General features: G+C 35.5%; 1 protein-coding gene across 3 annotated transcripts in view; it reads right to left on the reverse strand.

The window, feature by feature from the left end:
* The window catches only part of SUGCT (succinyl-CoA:glutarate-CoA transferase), a 316,450-nt gene that overhangs the window by 271,870 nt on the left and 24,244 nt on the right, over positions 1–20,336 (reverse strand). For all 3 annotated transcript variants that reach the window (XM_041466798.1, XM_041466797.1, XM_041466795.1), the window contains one exon: positions 6,562–6,653. In XM_041466798.1, coding sequence (XP_041322732.1) covers positions 6,562–6,653 — 92 coding nt within the window. The remainder of the gene's footprint in view (positions 1–6,561; positions 6,654–20,336) is intronic.

Raw genomic sequence — 20,336 nt, forward strand, 5'->3', positions numbered from 1 at the left:
AAGCATTTGACACCATCCCACATGACATGCTTGTCTCTAAACCAGGCACTTGGTAGATAAGGAATTGGTTGGATGGCTGCACTCAGTCACAGCTAGCGCAAGAAATTAGTATCTTTGAATGACCTGATGTATAAAAACTACCACTGAAAACCAGGTATTCTTGCAGCATGTACACAAAACTGCCACTTTGTGATGCCACTTTGTGATACTGAAATCATGAAGGATTTATTATGCAACTTTTTGTCCCTAATAACATAACGCTTCAACTCACCAATGCAAAAAGAAAAGAGATAATGTTAGAGACAAGAGAAGCTAGTGAAGACTGAATATTATTATGCCTAGAAGCTAAAGGCCTAAACAATTTCTACAGTGCACTGACACAGGTGCCTGTCTGTTTAAAAGGCAGAACCATATTGCTTCATTCTTCTCACTCCCTTTTTTTCTCTTCTCTTCAGTCCTTCCCCAAGTCAAAGCTCAGTTTTGTATTTTCCACTACACACATTCCAGGCTTCTAGTAAGAAAAAAACCACCAATTTTTGTTTACACATGTAAATATTACACATGCAAATATATGCAAATTCAGGACACTCTGACTGAAGTCACTGAAAAGATGTTCATTCAAATATCCTTTTTCTGTATGTCATCCCTTTTCTAGCATCAAGGGAAGAATCTTCATGTTACATCATGTGTTTCAGAACTTCTGTAATCATTGGCATGATATATGTCCCCTCTGAAACCAATGGCAAAATGAACTTCTAATTTCAGCCCAGATAGGCTTTTATTGTAGTGCTTCTTCTGAAATATTCTCCATTTCCTACTCTGAAAAGTTTGAGGTCAGATGATCAGATTATCACAGCAGTTCCTTATTTTGAAGCCTCACTTTTTGTTTGTTTGGGTTTTGTTTTATTTTTTAAGTTTTCAAACTGTGAAGAAAAGTAGCAGTGCAAAGCTAATGAGACTCTTCCAGAATTCTGCAACACAAGTAAGCCTACCATAAGACAATTTAAAATCATTACAATTGATAAATAATAACTGTTTGTCAAGTTATCATAAATGTATTTAAACTAATGTAGCACAAAGTAAATAAAATTGAATTTACAGAATTATTTTAATTAGCCATGTCTAAACTGCTATGTGTAATTATTGTAATAATAACCTTCTAAATAAGAATACAGGAATTGTTTCCTGATAATTATTTTAAAAAGAGTGTCTTGGATTCATGTAAGAAAATCTTCACTATCATTTTTCTTTTGCACTCCAGCAAGATATACACAAGCCTGATACAAAGTCATATATGTTATTATATTTTTCTTTTAAATTTTTATTTTATTATCAATTGCATTAATAGAGCAATTCTGAAATAAAAGACAGTAGGACAATATTTTCTACATAAGATGGAAAAGGCTGCTATTTTATTCATGTCATGAAATTGACTAAAAATTACAAAATCTGTATAAAATATAGCAAATTTTAAAAAAAAATTAGTTACTCTCATCCAAACTGCAGTAAGGATTAGTCTGTGACTATCTATAGCCTAGATATCCATAGGATGATATATAAACTACACAATATTACGGTGAACACTGCTTTAGGAAGTAGTACTTTTTTGAAGAATCTCTTATTTCTTCCTTCACCAGATGCTACACTAAGCTACTTCAGCTTCCCAAAAGAAAACACAACTGAAAGGTTCCAGCTATTTACCACTCTCATTGTACCCAACTCTGGGGAAAAACAGGAAAGTTTGTTCTTCACTTTTACATGCACAGGCCTACCGAGACAACTAATTAGTCCATGAGAAGGTTTTTGCTCCTCAGAGCTACCACAGAGAAATAAAAGAAAAAAACAAAACAAAGAAAAAAAAAAAAAAACCACACACACATACAAAAACACCCAACCAAAACAAAAAAAAAAAAAAAACCTCATATTATCTGCGGCAAGTAATCAGTTTGTTAAATTGCTCTTTCTTTATTATAGACACTTCACTACATCCACTGTGTTGAGAAGAAGCCAAAAAGACTTCAGATTTTACAAGCAATGTGCTGCAACATTCTTAGTTTAAAAACACTGTTTTCAGAGTGTCATTAATTTCACCCTTTAAGGAGAACAATACATTTTGAAGATTAAGAAATTTGGATTGTTTTAATAGGGTGTTATAGATGAACTTCCAGAACCTTCCTCATCAAGTACTAAACTGTCTAATGTTTAAAAGCAAATACTTCTACCTCTGCCTCAGTAAAAAGTTCACCTTTTGTTTCTAAAAATACTTTCACAATTTCCCCTTAGAAAACACTCCTACAAACTACTAGTACTATACTGCTACATTATTTTTAACATGTTGGCTTTGTTTTATCCTAATACTCCACAACCTATAATTCTGAAACAGTCCACACAATTTCTAGCCATCCTTGGTCTTTCTACCAAGACTCATGATGAGCTGCCATGTCTCACCATTTAATCAGCTTCAATTAGCTCCTGTGCCATAAACCAGTCTTTCTGTGGCAGGATACACAGGTGTAAGCACTGTGGAATGGATTAATTCAGGCTTTATCACTATCCTGCAGAACAAGGGATGTGAAGCTGCTTTACATGAAGGTTAAACTAAACACACAGAGAAATAACCTTCCTTTAGACAGAGCTTCTGCCAGCACAGCAGTATTTTTGTGTAGCTAACATTATACCATTTACCTGGGCAAAGCAAGGACCTATACAGTATCTTTTATTCAAGCAAGTTCAAAAGTGACAAACACCACCACCCCTGCCAGACAAAAATGATTTTATTGTTCTGGTAGGAAGAGCAAATGTAGCACTAGCCAGGGAGAATGCGTCTTAAGCAAACAAAGCTGCCATCCAGCCTCAAGGGCTGGCTTGGACTCTAAATTAGGTGCAGCATCAGGAGTTGCCCATTCCTCATTTGAAAATATAAAGATTCATACCAGTTAAGAAGACCTTTTATTTTTAAATCATTGTGCTTTGCTATTGCTCAATCTTATAGTTTACACTTTTATTCCTCATTTTTGCTGTTTGCTAAATTCCTTACAGTTTGTCAACATGTTCTCACCCAGATATAGCCACAACATGTTTTAGAAGCCTCCTTTCCTGAGGTGGTTTTTTTTTGCCCTTTGACATAATTTCTCTAACCAAACTTACATCAGTAATACAAAAATCATCTATTTAAAATGACAACTGTTTTGAAATTACATGCTTAAGAAAATCATTCGAAGTCCAGTAGTTTTACAGATGTGAAATAATTGCTGAAGCTAATATGAACCAGCAATAGCTGTATTTTTCAACAGCTCTCAGCTACATATACCATGTGTATTCTTTTGTAACCCTTTGCTTGGTACTAAACTGAAGAATGACCTTCTGGATTGCAGATTAAATACTGTCTCATAGTCATTTTCCTCAAGGAAGAATACACCACCATAAAGGTAGTTCAAGTATTGAAGACGATGTGTAATAATCCACTAGGAGGTGGAAGGGGATTTGTAACCAAATCAAACTTCATTTAATTAATTTAAAATTATTGCTTTGATGAGTCATAGAAATTTCAATTAGAATTTCAAATTTCACAGGTGTGATACACTTCTAATACACAAGTAATCAAGTACATGTGTAAGCTTGCAGGTTTCTGTCCACAAAACCATGATTTAAGGACTCTATTCCACTGTGCTTGGGTTTGTACTATCAGCAAAAACAACACTAGCACAAATGAAGTTGTTTGGGCCAATATTTTTGCAATATTGTAGAAGTTATAGCTTAATTTCAAGGTTCAGAATATCACTCAGAAGCATTTCAAAGTAATTACCATTAAGTGATGCTAGGAAAAAAATAAGAGAAACAAAAAAAAAACAAGCTTTTTTTTTTTTTAATAGGCAGGAATATATACTGCTATTGGATTACACATTTTTGTATATGTCAGATACAGTACAAAATTTTAGTACCCTATTATTAAAATGCTTTCTAAGGAACTGTAAATATGTACACATCGATGTAAATATGTATACCTCAACATTCAACACCTCAGTCATGTATGTAGATGCTTTTTTACTGCCTGCTGAGATTTATTCAATTTGTCTGCTGCATCAGCTGATGCCTCTAAGACCATCCTGCAAGAACATTCTTCTGTTTGTTTAGCAAAGGGATGTTTCCAAAGACCACTGTTGCACTGACGATGTTATACTGATTATCTATAGCTACTGCAACTAAATACTAAACCAACATCATCTGTTATAACTTTTCCTTTTTTCTTTTTCATTTCCAGTTTATAAGAGTGGCATTTTTTATTTTATTCTAAAAAAAAAAATCAGACCCTAGTCTACCCATTCAAATGAACTTATTAATTTTAGCACATTAATTCCACGTTATCTAGTCAACAAATAATTTAAACTTTATTTAAAAAAAAAAACAGCATGAAATTCTGTTTTCTTTTTTCTGCTTTTTCTTTGGCCACTTTTCTACATCTTGACTGAAACAAGGTTTTCTACTTTTGTTCAGACTTAGTTTTGTGAAATTTTAAACACAATTCTGTCACATGAACATAAATGTTTAAAAAAATGGAAGATTTTACTATTAATAATTCTTCATTATTTTAAAGTAACTTTCTAACAAGCATACAATATGATTTTACAGCCACTTGGATAAGTTTTCACTACAACAATAAAAAGTACATTTGTTTTTTTGGAGTCATTGACTACTTAAGTCTTTGAAACAATACTGTCCATCTATACATCAAAAAATGGGTTTGAGAAACTGAGGAAATACTACATAAACAACTGCAAATAAAGAAAAATGAGTAGATTTTTGCATGCTTATTTTAATCATGTGAAAGAGTGACTAAGTTTGAATGAATTCTTAGAAGCCCCCAGTGAACAGACAAAGCTGTTACTGACAGTGACTAAATGATTCCTATGATTACATTACCTCAAGTCTTGGTGAGGTGATGTGAACATCTGATGTTCCAGTGTAGACCTTAACACAATATTTTAATAAAATCCATCTTCATAACAGCCACTGAGGACTATTATTTTCATAATATAATTTGCATGCAATTATTCAGTATAACAGTTATTTATTCTGGTATTCACATATCATTGAAAAGCTGTACAAAAGTCCTGTGTTTTTCAATCTTTCTACCTATCTTTCTTTATTCATGTTGTACTAACAACATCTGCCCCTTTCTAACAGTTTGTATACCCTTTCAATTTTGATTGGTATATTTTGAGGTGTGCATGAAGTTTCTGGCATTGTACTGGAAGTATTAACCTCCATTCTACAGACACAATGTTAAATTTACTTACGCTACAGTTACTGTGATCAGTCATTGCTTAGTGCACGTGTACATTACATATTTGAAGGGAAGCGCCTGTAAGGACTGCACACAATTTCATGTCTTCTCATGCTCTGAGATGGGATGTCCTAGGAGTACATACCAATAACACAGCAGAAACGGACAGCTTCAGGAAACTAGGCACAAGATGTTTCAGCTCACTCAGTCAAAAAATGGTCGATTTTGGCTTTTTTCCCTAATAAAAAGGACAACTCTGGTAACAATAGTTGCCAGAAGTACAAACTTCTGATGTTTGGCATTGTTCTCAGTAGAAAACAAGTCTATTGGCAGAGTATCAACCCTACAATAGAGCTGTGTCCAGATCATGTGGTTAGCTTTCAACAACATACTCAAACATGAGCAGCTGACACTTAGTACAGGAACTTTATGAATTCCTTGTTTATCTAGAACATGCAAGTATCGTACTCACAAGATCTGCTCTACTGCTTCCAGAGTACCAGGAGCACCCCCACAGAACAGTATCTAGCATTTATAATGCATAGAACAGACTTGTAACACTACCTCACTTGAAAAGGGACATTTCGGGACCACATTCCCTGCATCTCTACGTGATTCAAGACAGCTTAATTAAATGCTTATTTGACCAGCATTTTTCCAAGGTGAAGACACATGTTCTGTGTACCTCTAGAATTCAGATACTAAGCTACTGTTATGCTTCCTGCAACGCCACAGCTAAGAAAGATCTTGGGTGTCAGTGGGAATAGGCAGCACATAAAGCTTTTCCAGAAGCATGGCATCTTTCTGCCTATTTGTAGGCAGAATGATTGAAAAACACCCAGATTTTGTCAGATATATCTAGGTAGCTTCACAATTCCTGCTTTTACAAAGGTGATATCAATAGCCAAGCATCAGTGAGATTTCAGACTCATAGACACGGCTATATCATCCAGCTGTCAACAATGTGTCTACTACAGCTCAAGGGGCCATTAACAGGTTAGCATACATTGCCAATTTATTCGCTGGAGATTTAGGATTTTTCCTTTTTTTCTTTAATTTTCTGTTTCTTGAGCATTTTTCTTTACAAGCCTTAAGTGACACAGCTGAAGTATAGAAGTACTATTATTTTCTTAGACTCCCAGAGATGAGATCTCTTGCTGGACTCAGGAGGGTTTGCATAACAGATGTGTTACCATTAGGTTGACTTGTTCCACGCAGCAGCCAGTTTTGGTACACAGCACAAAGATTCTATGAAATTTGTAAGTTTTGCACTATACCTCATGCCCTGTGATATGCATGAGACCAGAAACAGCAGCAGCAATGGAGTCATATCCACCTCTCTGAACCACTGGACCAGTCTGACCATAACCTAAGAGAGAAACAGAACAACTAGTAATTCAATCAAGGACAAGTACAACATAAACTATTATTGCTCCTCAGCTTTGTTAACAAGATCTCCAGACTGTACAACCAACGAATGCTATTGTATTCTATTTATTCCTGCACATTTCTAAGAGTAAAGTTGGATTTATCCTCTGTGGGTTGAGGATGTGTTTGATCTTAATTCTAGACAGACTTGTATCCCTGCTATGTTTCATTCCTTTTGGATAAAATTTCCTTTTTAATTCACTGTGTCAGCTGAGGTTGGACTCAGATGTTTTTTCAGAGACTCTACAGTATCTCTACAGACCTAAAATTGCTGTCCAACAGGGCCCATCTCACCTGTGTTATCTCCGCTCTGCTATATGGATACCTTGAATACCCCAAACAATACTAAAATTGTGACACTATGGTTTTGACACATTAATTATTCCCCCCTCATTTCTGTTATTTTATTCCATATCTAAACAGAGCTACCTTTGAAACAAACATAGTTTACAAAAGATGGCAAGGCCTTAGCAAGTACGTACAATCTGTTTGCCAAGAGTTAGCACCAATGAAGTCCAAAATACTGAGAAGTTTTACTGAACTACCTAAATACGGTTTTGTTCAGCTGTATAATTAACTTAAAATAAACAGCTGTAGACAGAAGGATGCTGTCTTACCTCTCTTTGCTATAGTCACCATGTTCTTCCAAAAACAACCACAAAATCTTCCAATTGAGGAGGTCACTGGAACCACTAACCACCATCACAGAGGGTAAAAGTCAATAGGGAAGGAGCAACATATTTGATTGATAGTTTCTATTAGTTCCTAATTAGTTCTAATGGCAGAGCCCTCAATAATCAGATTTAAGCACTTGTCCTCCTCAAAAAGGAAGTACATTCGAAGCTATTTAAGTGCTTTCTTTTCTGATATCTCTAAGAGAAAATCCCTTGGAGCAGTTACAAGATATTTTTCACAGACAAGATTCCTAATTTAATTTTAGTCTTAAAACAACATTTCTGTTTAATTCTTACCTGAGAGGACAGTATTAGAACTACATTATATCAACATATACTGCAATGTAAAAATTCCTCAATCTCCTAGATTCCTCTTCATAATTTGCATGGAAAAATCTTCTCTTTATACAGTCTGTTCAGTAGGCATGACAGTCTAAACATTGACTTTGTGAATTAAAGCACACAATTAAAAATAATTTTTCATTGAGGTAATCTACCTCAGCTCATCCACTTGGACTGATGCTGTTATATGCATAATTCATAAATTACTCCTAATGTATATTATGTGAGGATTATGATGACTGAAAACTGTAGTTAAAGCACTTTGTTACTCCAATTGGTAAATCATACCAAGCAAAACAATATCCACTTACTACAGAGATTTTCTCATTATACTACAAACTATCTCAATTGCCCGATCTTTTTCTGGAGACATGAGATCCACATTGTGCAAAGCTCTTCCTTCGGTGGAGGAGCTCAACTTCTATACTCGGTGTCAGAGGGAATATCAGAATACTACAGTCAATTCACTGACTTTATCAATGTAGCTTCAAAACATACATTTTGCAACAAAAAACTCAACACTTTTCTTATGGTCAAATCGGTGTCACTACTCAAAAGAGAGGAAAAAAAAACCTACCAGTTTAACCAATTTTATTTGAAATCTGAAAACAGCCAACTTTGAGATACCAAAGAGAACTCATGGTATTTCCTTTCATATTTGCACTCTTAAGTTTACAGCAAAGAACAGTGCATTCAAATATAAGAGGACTAGCAAATAAAATATACTGGATCCACCCAAAAATGTTCCAAAGAGCTCTAACTAGGCATATACCATTATCTCATTGGAATGAACTGTAGAATTAAAACCAGTTAAGTGTGTGGGGCCACTTCAAAAACAAAATCTTGCTCAATAAAAAAAGTACTCAAAACAAGTTTAATTGAATAGTGAAAAGCATATTGAAGTAAGTGAGAAACTACGTACTGGCCTCAATTACTAACAAAGAAAAGACATCTCAACACATCTACTCACACAAATGTTTTCATAAACAGCAAACATCTGAAAATTAAACATTTAGTATGTAGACAGAACAACTATACAACACTTTGCAATGCTCTTCTGGTAAGGACAAACATCCATCCCTTAAACACTGAATTAGGAAAGGTGACAGGCAACAAGATCTGCATTTTTCTAGAGAAGTTTCACAAATAAAATTTTTTAACTCCTTTTCACACTTTGTAACATCCAGGTTTCAAAATAAAAGGTATTATTTAATGACTTTCTGGTTAAGATTAGAACTTGTATGGAGTGTTTAATTAATCTTCATACATCACAATAGATTAAAAAGAAAAAAAAAACATATAATTCTGCTTTTGATCTGAATTCTGAGTGGACAAAGTTAGTGTGGGGACAAAATCTGTTGTCATTGGAAATGTGTCACCCCAGGAACTATGGATATACAAGATTCCTGGAGGAAAAAGTAGAGTTAAGTGAGAAATAGCTATAGCTAAAAATGAAAGATCTCTTTATCCAGACAAAAAACAAAGGTTGAACATTATTTTCATGGTCAATGGAGCAACCCAGTGCAGATGTTTTAGAAATAACCATGAACACAAACACTAAAAGCTTGAAGAAGAGTCCAAAATTACATTCAAAAAATATTCAGCCTTGTACACAAATTTTACAGTAACTGTAATATATACACATGCATACATTTGTACATATACACGTGTACATATATATATAAATAAATAAAATAACTCCCTAAAGATAAAAATGCCACCTAAAGTTTATGTTTGTCCAAATACCCTGTGTTCTCTCATACTTAATTCAGTGTGAAAAACATACATTTGCAATTACACCCTCAAACCTAAATATAGGCTTCTGTTAAATAAAATGTAGTTAGTGGTTTAAAGTTTCGATACACTGAAAAATACTTTAGGGTAAAGAGATAATCCAAGATGACTACAGAGAGAATAGATTTAACAGTGATGGCCTCAGAAGGCAAGATAAGGCAGCTGCTCACACTCCTGCTCCCCTTTAGTGGAGCTTATCACCATAAACTGCAGTCAATATTTAAATAGTCTCTACTAGTAAAGAATGTATTTTAGATCCCTAAGTCCAGCGTAGGTATTTTTATTTTGGGGAATAGATTTTAGAGAGACAAAAGAATTTAAATTTTAATTTAATAAAACTAAGTGTTTTCTAAATCATTTCAGCTTGACAGGCAGCCAGCTAGATTCTAAATCTCATGTAAAGTTCTAGATTTTTGTAAAACAGAATCTGCAAATAGCAAAAGAAAGTTGCACCACACTAAACCCCTATTCAACTCCCCAAATCTCCATTCTATACCTTGCAGTAGGGAGATATGATTTCTTCTGATACCCGTCACATCCTCATGTGTCTAGAATTCAAAATCATTGCAGTATGAGCCGGTGTTCTCTATGGCAAAATGTACAGTTTCACAATCAAACCAAGTACAAGACAATAACCCCCAGTTAGATCTCGAAGTCCTTCCTAAAAATTGTCATTGTCAAAGCATTATTTAATCTGCATAGCAAGCTTTTGAAATTGCCAGAAACAGAGAATCACACAGAATCACAGAATGGGTGGCATTTGAAGGGACCACAACGGGTCATCTGGTCCAACCTCTCTGCTCAAGCAGGGCTGTCCTAGAACACATGGCACAGGACTGTGTCCAGATGGTTTTTGAGTATCTGCAGTGAAGGAGACTCAACACCCTTTCTGGTTGTGTTGAGAGCACAATTTTTTCCAGTGTTTGGTCACCAGCACAGTAAAGAACTTGCTCCTCATATTCAGGGGGAACTTCCTGTGTATCAACTTCTTCCCATTTACTTGTGTCCTATTCCTTGGCACCATCAAGAGCCTGGCTCCATCCTCTTGGCACCCTCCCTTGAGGTGCTTAGGGACATTGATGAAGTCCCTTCTCAGTCATCTCTTCTTGAGGCTGAACAGACCCAGCTCCAGCAGACTGTCCCTGTAAGACAGATGCTCCAGTCCCTTAATCTCCTTTATCACCTTCCAATGGACTACTCCAGGAACTCCATGTCACTCTTGTACTCAGGAGCCCAGAACTGAACACAGCACTCACCTGGGCTCACTAGAGGGGCAGGATCACTTCCCCCAACCTGCTGGCAATGCTCTTCCTAATGCACCTGAGGAGACCATTGGCTGCCTTGGCTCATGGACAACTTGTTGTCCACCAGAGCCCACAGGTCCTTCTCTGCAGAGCTGCTTTCCAGTGGTTTGACCTCCAGCCTGCACTGGTGCAGGGGGTTATTCTTCTCCAGGTGCAGGACTCTGCCATTGTCTGTGTTGAATTTCAGGCACTGCTTCCTGTCCATCTCTCAGTCTTCCAGTTCTTCTCTTCCATCTCTCTCAAGGCCCTTTTGAAGACCATTTTGAAGCTGTCCATGGTGTCTGCTACTCCTCCCAGCTTTGTGTCACTAGTGAACTTGCTGAGGAGGCATCTGCCCCTTCACTCGAGTCACTGATGAACAAGGCAAACAATCCTGGGCCCAGTACTGAACCTTGGGGACACCACTTGTGACAGGCCTCCAGCTATGACCCTGTGCCACTGATCACAACCACCAAAGGACTATTTCCATATTCCGCATAGTCACACCTAAATCCTCCTGTTCTGATCCTGCAGCCAAGTCTGTCTTCTACATAAGAAAGTGTAGAGCCTTTACTCTTTGAAGCTTTTTCTGAGCAAGAAAAATTAACTGGGTATGAGAAGTATGAAAGAACTGGCAGCAGCTACTTTATGTCAGCTTAAGGGAAACATGGGCCTTTACTGGAGGCATTTACAAAGCAAACACCACAGCTTTCCACCAGCAATTCCGTACCTTAGCTCAAACAAGAAGGAAGAAAGAGACTTTAACCAATTGGAAACTGAAGAATAATCACATCAAGATAAACAGTAAATAATAACAGCACTAAGATACTCATCACTAACGAGGGGTGTGGCAGAAGTAACTTTATGCAGGACACTAATTGCAGCTGACTGAAAATTTATTTGGTAAAATAAATTGAAGCATATAAATTTCCTGTGACTATTGGCAATATATACACATTGCAATTAAATCTAAGAGTCAGATTGCTGCTATTATCTGATTAAATTACCTTGGTTTTAATACACCACAAATCCTGGCAAATGGAAAGACTAAATGTATTTCTTTTTCCCAGATTTTTCTAGTTAAATCAGACATACACATTTTAAAAAACCCCAAAGCAAAAAACCAAAAAAAAAAAAAAAAAAAAAAACAACCAAAAACATTCTTCAACAGGAAATAAATCTTAAATAAAGCTTAGCTACTATTCTGGGGTTGGTGTGACATTGTGACATTTGTCCATGATGAAAGGGGGCCAAGGGGGCCAATTATTCTGAAATATGGAAGTTACTTCTAACACAACAAAGCTTATAGTTCTGGGCTTAGTGTGCAGTAGCCATGTGATGGCACTCACGGTTTGGAACATAGCTCAGGAAAAATTATAATACTTTCAGGCATCATATGGGACAAAAGTTTGGGGGAAAAAAATAACATGTCATAACAAACTGCTGTTAGTTTATCCACTTTTAAATGGTCAATATATCACATAAGAGAGACATAATTTGCTTTACAATCCACTCTAAATGATTCTTTTCTGAGAAACAGAAATAAATATTATGAAGTGAGAAAGGTCAGGCTGAAGATTACGAAAAAAGTAATAACAGTAAAAGTTGCTGGACTGCACAAAAGTGTTACTACCCAAATTGCCAAATGTTCAAAAATGTCACACTAAATTTAAAAATGCTAGCAAAAACAACCCCAATCCAAACCTCTTTCCAGAAAGAACTCTGATAGAAAAACAGACTAATGTGTTCTTACAGGTTTAGCTTTCTAATACCATGTCAGCTACAAAATAGCTTTACTTCGTTTTTGCCAGACGACAGTGGGATTTTTAAATACATTTATGGAAGAGATTCTTCATAAACTTTTAGAAACCAGGCAGACCAATTAAACAACTTTGTCCCAGACTAAATTTCATATGTCTGTAGGTTCTATGTGATTCCAAGATGTGTACAGAACACACATTTGAACACCATATTTCCTTGCCTAAGAGTTACTGATGAAACTATGACAGAATTTCTAACGTGTATAAAAAAAATCATTTTGGCTAGGAGCTGCCTGAAAGCATCTGGGATAAACAGGCACTACTGTGTTGCAATATCATAACTTTAGGGACAATCACTCCAAAAGAAGTATTTTTACATAGGTTAGTTTAGATTCATTTGGGATTTTTATGAAGATTTTTAAAAAATGTTTCTACATTTCTCAGCTTGTTGTGTATTTGATTTGTATTTAATGAAATTTAACAGCTCAGAATAGTGGGTCACAAACAATTTGTACCTTCAAAAAAAAAAACAACTGAGAAAGAAGTAAATCTCACAAAATTACTAAATGCACAGAAACTGGAAAGAGGAATGAAAACTTATTCAACACATGAAATTGCTATTCTCACTTCTTCAATACAATGTGCTTTCAAGATAATGATGGCATCATAACTAAATCTACAGGACAGCCTGAGTACTATTTTCTGTGTCATAAAAAGAAAGGTCAGCATTTCTCATTATGACCTATGTTCAAAATATTTGTACCACATGCACAAGAAAACCAAAAGCCATAATTTCTGCACTTATTCATGATTTGATAGCATGATAAAACTTTATAAGGCCAAATATAAAACACATTGTACTAAAAGGATAGGAAAAACCAACATGGAGACATGTTGTCAACACAGACCAATTCCCTGTAGTTCAATTCCCAGATGACAAATGCATTACAAAGTCAGGCTGTATAAGATATTCTGAGCAAAACATAGAGCAAAATATTTTGAGCAAAAATACGTTCAACATAAGCATTTCTACAAATAGGAACTAAACATTGTCACAAATTCCATCCAGATAGATGGCTATCCCCGCTGAATAACAAATTAATGAGAAACACCTTTTGGCTTCTTCTATTGCCAAAAGAAAATATTCAATTAAAGACAGCTTACATCTTTACTTAATAAAGATTAATGAAACAAGCAGAAGAACACAAGCAATTCCCTGTGATGACAAAAGCCAAAGTTTAACAGACGCATTATAAGAAACTTTGCAGTGTCAGAGCTGCCAAATGCGTTAGCAAAACGAGTAACGACTCTCGGAAAATGCTTGCCATGTGTTGGTCAGAAGGAAAGGAAGTACAACTTCCTGAATAGGTAGGCTTACAGATCAGAACAGATACAAGAAAGGTGAAGTCAGAGCAAACTGTCAAGAGAGATGAAAGGATGTTTAAAAAAAATAAGCCTTAAGTCAGCAAGCATAAAATCTGACCAATCTGATAAAAACATTTCATTTCCCAGTTGATGATTGCAAATGTGTACAATATTTATTGCTTTTACACATGTTGATTTAGACATTCTAACCCTGTCTTTTGAACGAAATCAGGTGTTATAAGTTGGAAGGCATAGATAAAACAAAATTTTTAAATCAGACACAAAACTCTATGCTAAGATTTAGCTACTGAAAGATTAGAAGAGGACAAACAACAACCTCTGCCAGTTGTTCAACTCCATTCAATTTTCATGGGATCTGGGTACCTAGCCTCACACAACTCCTATTAGGGCACCAACCACACTTCTGGGACACAGCCACAGACCATTTCAAACAAATCAAGTTTGGTTTTCAAAAGGCTTTTAATCAGCCTGCAAAATTCTAGGCCATATTTTCTAGCTTTACAACATGCCAAATGTAAGTTACAAGAAAGCAGTCCTTCCCTCCATAGCCCAAACCGTAATTACTAAAGAGATGCTATCACTTTCTTTTGCTAAGTCAGTGAAAGTTTAAGTTGTCACTCTCTGAATTTTGAGGCAGAAGCAGCTTCTCTGTCTAAGTGGGGTCATTCTTCTACATGATCTAAGAAATTAAATGTGTCATGATGACCATTTCTGAAAACAAAGTTTCAATTAAAAGCTTTTAGATGACACTGAGATTAGGTACTCAAACTTTACTCCCCACCTTAAAGGAGGCTGATAGACACCCAAATTCCCCATTGCTATTCTGGGTTTACACAAATACTCACAGCTGAACACACTTAAAAGTAACAAATCATTACTTGTTCCATACTTGGTACAGATACAGCTGATATTAGGACTACAAATATTTATATAGTGAAAGCTAATATTAAAATAGTGAAGTGAATTACTCCCAGCAGTGTAGCAATGACATTTCCACAAAACATCCAGGTTTCAAAATTTACACAGAAATTAGTTAAATACTGAGGCAAGCTGTCTGTCCTAACCTCTGTGTGTCCTCACCTGCTTTGCTAGGACTGCTCTACCTGCTCAACTCTGTCACACTATTATGACTAAGGTAAGGGAGCAAATATTTGTGAGAAATATCTGGCTAATCTGGAAATCAGTCAGGAGTCAACAGAAAAACACCACACTTCAGCTCAACAGATATTAATAATCTTATAACTTCTTACAGTGAAAAAAAAAAAAAAAAAAAAGTAAAATTAAGAAGTACCTGCAGAATGTATTTTCTATTAATATTTATGAAGCTATAGCCAAGCAGTGTAGTGTTAAGATAGCCTCAGAGAAGTCTTCTGATAAGGACATGATTATCTATGATCCCATGACAGAAATGTAAGGTAATTACATAATTATTTCTCATCTGAAACAGGTGATGTACATTCTAAAGTGGATATTATCTCAACAGACATCCATTTGTTGTAACTATGTTGTACATAGTTATGTTGACAGACAAATCTGTGCAGCAGTGTCCAGTGAAGGAGCTGACCCTGACCAAACACTTCCTCTGGGGGTAGCATGTCCGTGGCTGAGAATACATACTATGACCCTGACCACTCCTTTTAAGATCAAATACATAGTGCCTCAGGGGCAGAAGTTGGAAAAGCATATCAAATTAACTCAAAATCGCATGTAATTGTTTTTCAAACTTCCCAAAAATTTCCTCAAAACTTTTCAAAACAAATCTATAAAGTTTAATTCCCAAAGAGGATTAAGTCATATGGAATGCAACATAGTCTTAGAACCCCAGGCTGTCATTTCAACCCTTTCAAAAACTTCAGTGATATTTTTTGAGCCTGATTTTAGTTCCCTTTAGTCTACACACACAAAATATGTAAACAGAGGAGATATGATAAAATACATGGTCTGGAAATAAAGATATTTACTCTTTTAAGTTTTAATCTTAAAAGAAGTTCAATTCATTAATAAATTCATTCCCATATGTTGTAAGATCATTATTTTAATTTTACAGAAATACAAGAAACTGACAAACAATCACGCATTTTATGTTCTGAGCAGGCACATGATATATAGCACCCCTTCTTACTGTACGAAGAATATAGTTTTATAGGAATAAGCAACTTGTAGTTGCAGTTCCATAAAATAATTTTGGAAGATGTAGTCTCTTAAAAGAGGTTACAAAATTTTGGCCTCCTATTTTCCCCTTTAAATAGTGGTCAGGTCACTGTAAGACACAATCACAATGGCACTAGGTATCCTTATCCTGACTTTGCAATACCCACAAGGACTCTCCTGGAAAAGCAAGTCATCCACTCTGTTAGAAAGCTTTTCTAAATGTTTAATAGGAATCTTTTTTTGCAGAAATTTGAACAGTTACTTCTTGTCCTATGTATAACAGATTATTCTTTCCTCTTTACAACAGTTTTTACTTACAAGAAGACTGTTATCCACAAACCTATTCTCATTACATCCTTACTTCACAGTAACATTTGCTATTTGCTATGTCTAAGTTTGCCCTACAAGAAAAGTCGCAGATCAATGGGTTTAGTTGTTGGCATAACACTGAGATACAAAATGCTGTTAATGAACAGGTACATGGAAAAATTCCAGGTTCTGACGCTATCTAGGTTTCTAAAAATGACAAAAAACAGGCTATTTTTCAATAGTTTGTGTCTTCTACACCCAAGACTGGTTTTTTTTCTGTTTGCTAGCTACTGACAGTGTTTTTTTTAATAACAGTATTCTAAAAACACAAGTAATGAAAACCATATGCTTACTTGGAAAACATTTTCAGGTCAACAGCAGCTACTTACAGTCTTCCTACAAATCAAACAACACCCACAGACAATACTGTGAAAGGGCACAACAAAGACACTGCATCTTTTCAGCATTTTGATTAGTTATACTTGCTTCTTTGGTGAAATCACAAAACCTCACCATTTAAACCATTAAACAAACCAAATAAAGAAAAACTCCTGCAATCTTCATGAACTAAGTCCATCAGGCAAGGAAAAAAGATTAACAAAACAAGATAAAGCAGATAAGAATGCTATTAGACAGGAGATTCCCTAAAAATAATTCATTTGGAAACAAGCAGAGAAATTTTTAGTAATAACAAACAAAATATTTCATGATCTTTTCATGATCAAAGTCTTCTCTTTAGACTATTACAACTCAAACACAATAAATACTGCTTTAGAAAAGCCTGCTGCATGGCTTCTGAAGATGCCTAAAATCTTCCAGCTTTGTTTCTGTTAACTTATCTAGGCACCAGTCCAAGCATAATAGCTACTGAAAAATAAACATTAAACCATCACTAAGTGTCTTCACAGTTGTAATGTGCTGTTCATATCCAGGATTTTCAGTGTTTAATCTGTTTTCATTCACTGTAAACTAACCCAGTGTTAAATATTACAACTCACAGGCTCTCTGTCCGATATTGTATTCTTCATTAGGACAGAGTCCAAAATTCTGAAGTTTTCAATTTTATACAAAATACTGCTACTTAGATGGAAGAACAAGCAATAGAGAGAGAAGGCATAAGAAAAACATTACTTTCATGCACTGCTGAAAGTCAATACTTAATATTAAAGTAAGGAAGAATTATGACTGGTTCATTAAACTTTTTATATGCTTCATACTGAACAAGGAATGGGAACACAATGTTTCACAAGAGCACTCATTTTCAACTGCTTCTTGTTCCTAAACTCACAGTATTTTGGACATTCAGGCTATGTGTGACTGAAAAAATAATAGTGGAAAAAACAGCTAAGCCCTCCTGCTAGGATGCTAAATGCCAATACAAAAGGGTAGCTCAATCATTTATGGTGGGAGGAAAAAAAACTTAATGCACTCTAGCTGCTGGTGGTGTGTTGATAACAGAAGCAGCAAGAAGTCGAAGACTTAGTGTCAGTCAGCTAAAACACCCACCTTCCTGAAGGTATGCAGCAGATCTGAATCCTGCAAGGATATCAATCCAACCAACAGAAAAGGGATTCTCTCAGCTCCCATATATTTCTCAGTAACCCTTTTTCAATTTGCCACCTCTCTGTCTCTACCCTTTTCATACTTGTTTGTGTTACCGATACATTTCAAAAGTTTGGTCTGTGTCAATGCCAGAGCCCTTTATTATTTTTGAAGTACTGACAAAACCGTGCAAATATAGGGCAAATGCAGCTTTCCAGACCAAATTGTACTTCATACTAGAATGCAAAACCATTTACCATCTCCAAGAAGAACAATTTTACCAGCAAAAGAAAAGTTTTTTCAATATAACGTATTTGCTAATGGCTTCTGCCAAAATAACGAAACCAGTTAATGTTAGTACCTCTTCACAATCCTGCCCAGCACAGCTGTGCTGACAGAAGTCTGTCATATAGAAAACAGCCTCTCGCTCAGTTCCAAAAAGTTTGTTAACCAGCTGAATTTTATAGAATCCTCCTTTGAACAGACTTTTTTGGCCTATGCTAATTTTGCAAGCAGTATAAACCCACCCATCAAAACAAGAATGTACTTTAAGTAGGAAAACTAACCTTTGGTTCTGCATCTTGACACAGCATAACTACATAAATCCTATAGAAGGAGATATCTTGGTTTTATGGTAAAACACAAAAACCCAAAAAATGCAGCTTTGTAGTACATATATTTCAGTCACTCTAGAATTGAATACACATTTTGGTGTATGGTACAGGTTAAAAAACATTGTTGCCATCACCATTAGAAAAGCATAAACACTCCAAATTCAAGTCCATTTTGTTTCTACTCCAATCAAGAGCTACCAAGCTTAATTGCTCTGCAACACACCTCAGTCAAATCTTGCTGGTCCACATTTTACTCTGCAACCTCTTGGCAACTCATGTTGTCCAAAAGGGCTGTAAAAGCATATTTAAAGAGGTTTAAGCATAGAGCACCATGGAAATCTGAAAACAAATGGAGCCAAAAAGACCAGCTAGCTGCATATTCTGTCTCCAGAAACAGAGAACGATAGATGACAAGATGAAGAGGCTAAGCCTAATACTACTCTTGAGTACTATCCAGGTTCCAACAGTTTACAGCTCACAGTCTTCCCGATTAAGTAGACAAAGGTAATAAAAATTTCCTAAATTAACTGCTTAGGAGTAAAACACACAGAAAACCTTTGCAACTTTCAGGCACTTCAAACTTACCTAATCATAACATAAGCAAAAAATTAAACTAAAAAGAAAACTGAGTATTTTGAAAAACATTACAATACTTTTAACACACAGTCCCAAAAAATTAAAATCCTATGAATCAGGCTTTTAAAACACATGGTTCTTAAAGAGAAATATGAAAAATATGTGAACAATAAAAGCAGAAGTAATTCAAAGTAGTCTCATTATTTCTCATCTGTTTGCACATCTGATTAGCAGTGAAGTAATTGTTTCCCAGTCTTCATCACAATCATTAGGATTTTTTTTCAGTAAAAGTAGATATCAACACAAAATAGACCAACTCTTTATTAAAAAAAACCCCACCAAATATGTTTCTAACCTCAGTAAAGAAAAAAAAAAAATCCTGGGTCTAATAGACCTATTTAATCCTTCTTGTTTTTGTCTAGAAAAGCATGAGGTAAACAACTCCTTGCAGATGGATCACCTTTGATAGAAAACAGCTGGAAATATTTAGGAGATCTTCAAAAAGAAGAAGCAGCAGAAATTAGGATCAAATTCTTAATACACCATCAGAAGGTATACCCTGTTTGTGTAGCTGTGTTTCTGCAGAATAATAATTGGCACCATGAGCTAAGAATAGAAATTAAAAGCTCCCATTGGTCCTCCTCATTTAAGTCTGAATAAAGCAGTCATCTGTGGAAGGCTATAACAATATTTGCTTTATTTTATATATATTACATTTACAAAAATTAAATTTCATGTGTTCAGGATTTCAGGTTATACTCCATATACTGAGTACTTTACCCTCAGAGGAAATACTGGCCCCAAAGTGCCAATCATAAGGCATCAGACTGTTTTGGAATGGGTCTTGTGCCAAGCACAAGGAGATTTGTGCACAGGTTACCTTTTACAAGACAAAATAAGGGAGAGGCACAAAATTATCTAAACACGTACTGCCAAAATGAAGCAAGTCCTTAAAATATGATACTTAAGGGCTATTTTCAGAAGCATCAGCTATAGTGCAGCCTCACTTTAAATCAATGGACATGTATTTCCAGAATTTCCTTCCTAAAGTTTTGCAGGTACACAAATCATCTTTTGATCCTAAAAAAGTATTGAGAGTAAATCAATACTACATATTGCTACACCATGATAAATGGCTTGATCAGTTTGCCCACAAAAGCAATGCAGCTATAATATTTGAGGTCCAATTTACC

This window comes from Pyrgilauda ruficollis, unplaced genomic scaffold, assembly GCF_017590135.1.
Source record: "Pyrgilauda ruficollis isolate IOZ18807 unplaced genomic scaffold, ASM1759013v1 scaffold2, whole genome shotgun sequence".
In the NCBI taxonomy this organism is placed as follows: domain Eukaryota; kingdom Metazoa; phylum Chordata; class Aves; order Passeriformes; family Passeridae; genus Pyrgilauda; species Pyrgilauda ruficollis.